Genomic DNA, 2,592 nt, shown 5'->3' on the forward strand with positions numbered 1-2,592 from the left:
TCTAAAAAAAATACAAAGATAGATGAAGGCATGGTGCACAAGTGTAAATTTTGACGATGAAATACGTTGAAATGAGGGTTGTGTAAAAAAGACAAATTTAGGGCTTTTTAACCCATGATACTATCATCCTCACATACCAAGAATTTGTTTTTTTATAGGTCGCATTTCAATGTATTTCATCCTGAAATTTTACACACATACGCCTCACATACTTGTTTACTGGTACAATTTTTTTCATATTTTTCTGAAAAGAAAAATCGGCCTTCATGGAGGCCGAGAGCCAAAACGCCATTCTCCTAGTCTTTCACCTTGTTTTTAACAGAAAAATACCCAAATTCTCAAAAAAGGAAATAGGAAAAAGGTGGCATCCAAATACCCCAGCCCCCAAATCGAGCTCGCAGCAGTTGCGAGTGGGGATTCCTCCGCCGGCATCCGGCATCTCCGGTCCATTCCCCATTCCCCCGCCACCTGCAATTCCATGGGGGCCGGTCACAGCGCCGGGCGTCGAAATTCCGACGCCGATGCCGACGCCGGAGCAGGCAGCGAGGACCGCCTCAGCGCGCTTCCAGACGACGTGCTGGTCAGCATCCTCCTCAAGCTCCGCGACGCCGCGGCCGCCGCCCGGACCAGCATCCTCGCCCGCCGGTGGCGCTGCCTCTGGCCCCTCCTCCCGGAGCTCGCCTTCGCCGACGGCATCAAGCACCACCGCATAGTCCCCGCCCTCGCCGCCCACGAAGCGCTGGACCTCCGCGACATCCAGATTGCCACCCGAGAGGCCTCTGTGGAGTACCTGGCGGTCTGGCTCCCCATCGCCGCGCGCCGCCTCTCCGGCTCCATGTACCTCAAGGTGGTGTGGCACGAGGGCGAGGCCGCCGAGGTCCGGGCGGCGCTGGAGCCCGAACAGAGAGGGGCCATTCTGCTTCCTTGCTTCCAGCGAGCCACCTCCGTCGTACTCGAGTTCTCCTTCCTCCGCCTTGTCCTGCCGCCTTCCGGGGTGTTCGCCCGGCTCCAAATCCTCATGCTGGTCGGCATCCTCGTGTACGGCCAGTGCAGCCTCGGCGACGCCGTCTCCTCCCCGCGGTGCCCATGCTTAAAGGTTCTCTTCGTCCAGAGCGCCCGTGGTCTCGGCAGCTTCAGGATCCACTCCAGGTCCCTCCTGCAGCTGCAGCTGTCGGATTTGCGTGACATGCAGCAGCTCACTGTCGTGGCGCCGTTACTCCAGTTCTTGAGAGTGAGATGGTGCTTTACCAATGTAGCATGTGCACTGAATCCAAGTCAACCAGTAGCCAGGATCTCAGCCCCTCGCCTGGAGAAGCTTGAATGGATGTGTGATTTTGTTCCTAGCTCTGTCCAGCTTGGTGAGATGCCACCACATCTCCGACGCCTTGTCGCTGGAATCATCATGGTATATGGACCAGATTGCATTGCTCCACATAAGCGTTGTTGCATCGGATTCTGCAGCGCTTTGAGCGTCTCAGTGCTCTCCGTCTCTGCCTTGCCTATCCGCCGGTGAGTGAGTTCGCTCTTATTTGTGTTTTTTACATCATCTTTTTTTTCTTTCTGAAAGCATTCATACTTCAACTTGGGGAATGTGTCATTTCTTATATCTGTCTGCAAAAGAAAAGAAAAGAAAAGAAAAATCACACTATAGAAGCAACAGCGTATGTTTGTGTCCTGATCAAACTATTATTTACAAGCCCTTTTGTGACTCCCTTTGAACTTGCAGGTCATAGGTAACCACAAATACTTGATGGAAGACATGACAAGGCTCCCTGACGTTGACTACTTGACCCTAGATGTATTTTCATGTGGACATTCCTTTGGACCCAGCTCATTCCATGTTCTCAGGATGTGCTCTCGTTTAACAATACTCAAGATCAGATTTTCTTGCCAACTGCCGGTAATGCACTCCTTAATTTTTTTTATCTGATATATTTCAGTTACCAGAAAGTCGCATAAAGCAATATATCAATACATATTTGTTTTTCTAATTAAGCACCAATTAGCCTTGAGCTGCTAGTTTCACCGCTCTTCATTTTGGTTCGACACTGATATGGTCTAAAGTTTATCTGTGGTAACTATAATACTATATGCCTTGTGCATCTCCTGGTGACAAACTGACAACCATTCAGAAATGTGCAATACTTCTTTGGTCGCTAACTTCGTAATAGGTTTCACCTCAAATGATTGCCAGTTTTATTTGATACTGCTCTTCTTCAGCAAATTCAAGATCTATTCCTTTTATTCATTTTGGGTGGGGTCGGGTGGCGGGGGAGGGGGGAGGGGGTGCGTAATAAACTGAAGGTTCAAGACAACAATAATAATATGTCCTTTCTACGACTTTCTCTTTGCTAATCACATTTTCTGCACTATCTTGGCTTCAAAGTATTTTCACGCATTTCATCATTTTCAGTTTCATCTCCCTTGTTTTACTTTTCAAGGACAAGCAACATTGCATAATGTTTTTATTAGAAGAAAAGACTTGACCGCTGAACTGTAAAATGTCACCAAGGTGATACCATGATAGCAACCAAATTAGAAGCAAGTTACAGGCGACCAAGCTACAAACTTTATTACTTGGTCTTTCCTAAG

General features: G+C 48.6%; 1 protein-coding gene across 1 annotated transcript; it reads left to right on the forward strand.

Moving 5' to 3' along the window:
• The first annotated feature begins 373 nt into the window (after positions 1 to 373).
• Positions 374 to 2,214, forward strand: LOC119320874 (putative F-box/FBD/LRR-repeat protein At4g03220). Its single transcript, XM_037594790.1, has 2 exons — positions 374 to 1,509; positions 1,727 to 2,214. The coding sequence occupies exons 1-2, from the start codon at positions 479 to 481 to the stop codon at positions 1,731 to 1,733; spliced, it is 1,038 nt and encodes a 345-aa protein (XP_037450687.1). The 5' UTR covers positions 374 to 478; the 3' UTR covers positions 1,734 to 2,214.
• Positions 2,215 to 2,592: the final 378 nt, after the last annotated feature.

Source organism: Triticum dicoccoides, chromosome 6B (genome assembly GCF_002162155.2).
Source record: "Triticum dicoccoides isolate Atlit2015 ecotype Zavitan chromosome 6B, WEW_v2.0, whole genome shotgun sequence".
Classification (NCBI taxonomy): Eukaryota; Viridiplantae; Streptophyta; class Magnoliopsida; order Poales; family Poaceae; genus Triticum; species Triticum dicoccoides.

Excerpts from the sequence above, each read along its gene's own strand:
- LOC119320874 (XM_037594790.1), top strand. The coding sequence starts at position 479 with ATGGGGGCCGGTCACAGCGCCGGGCGTCGAAATTCCGACGCCGATGCC.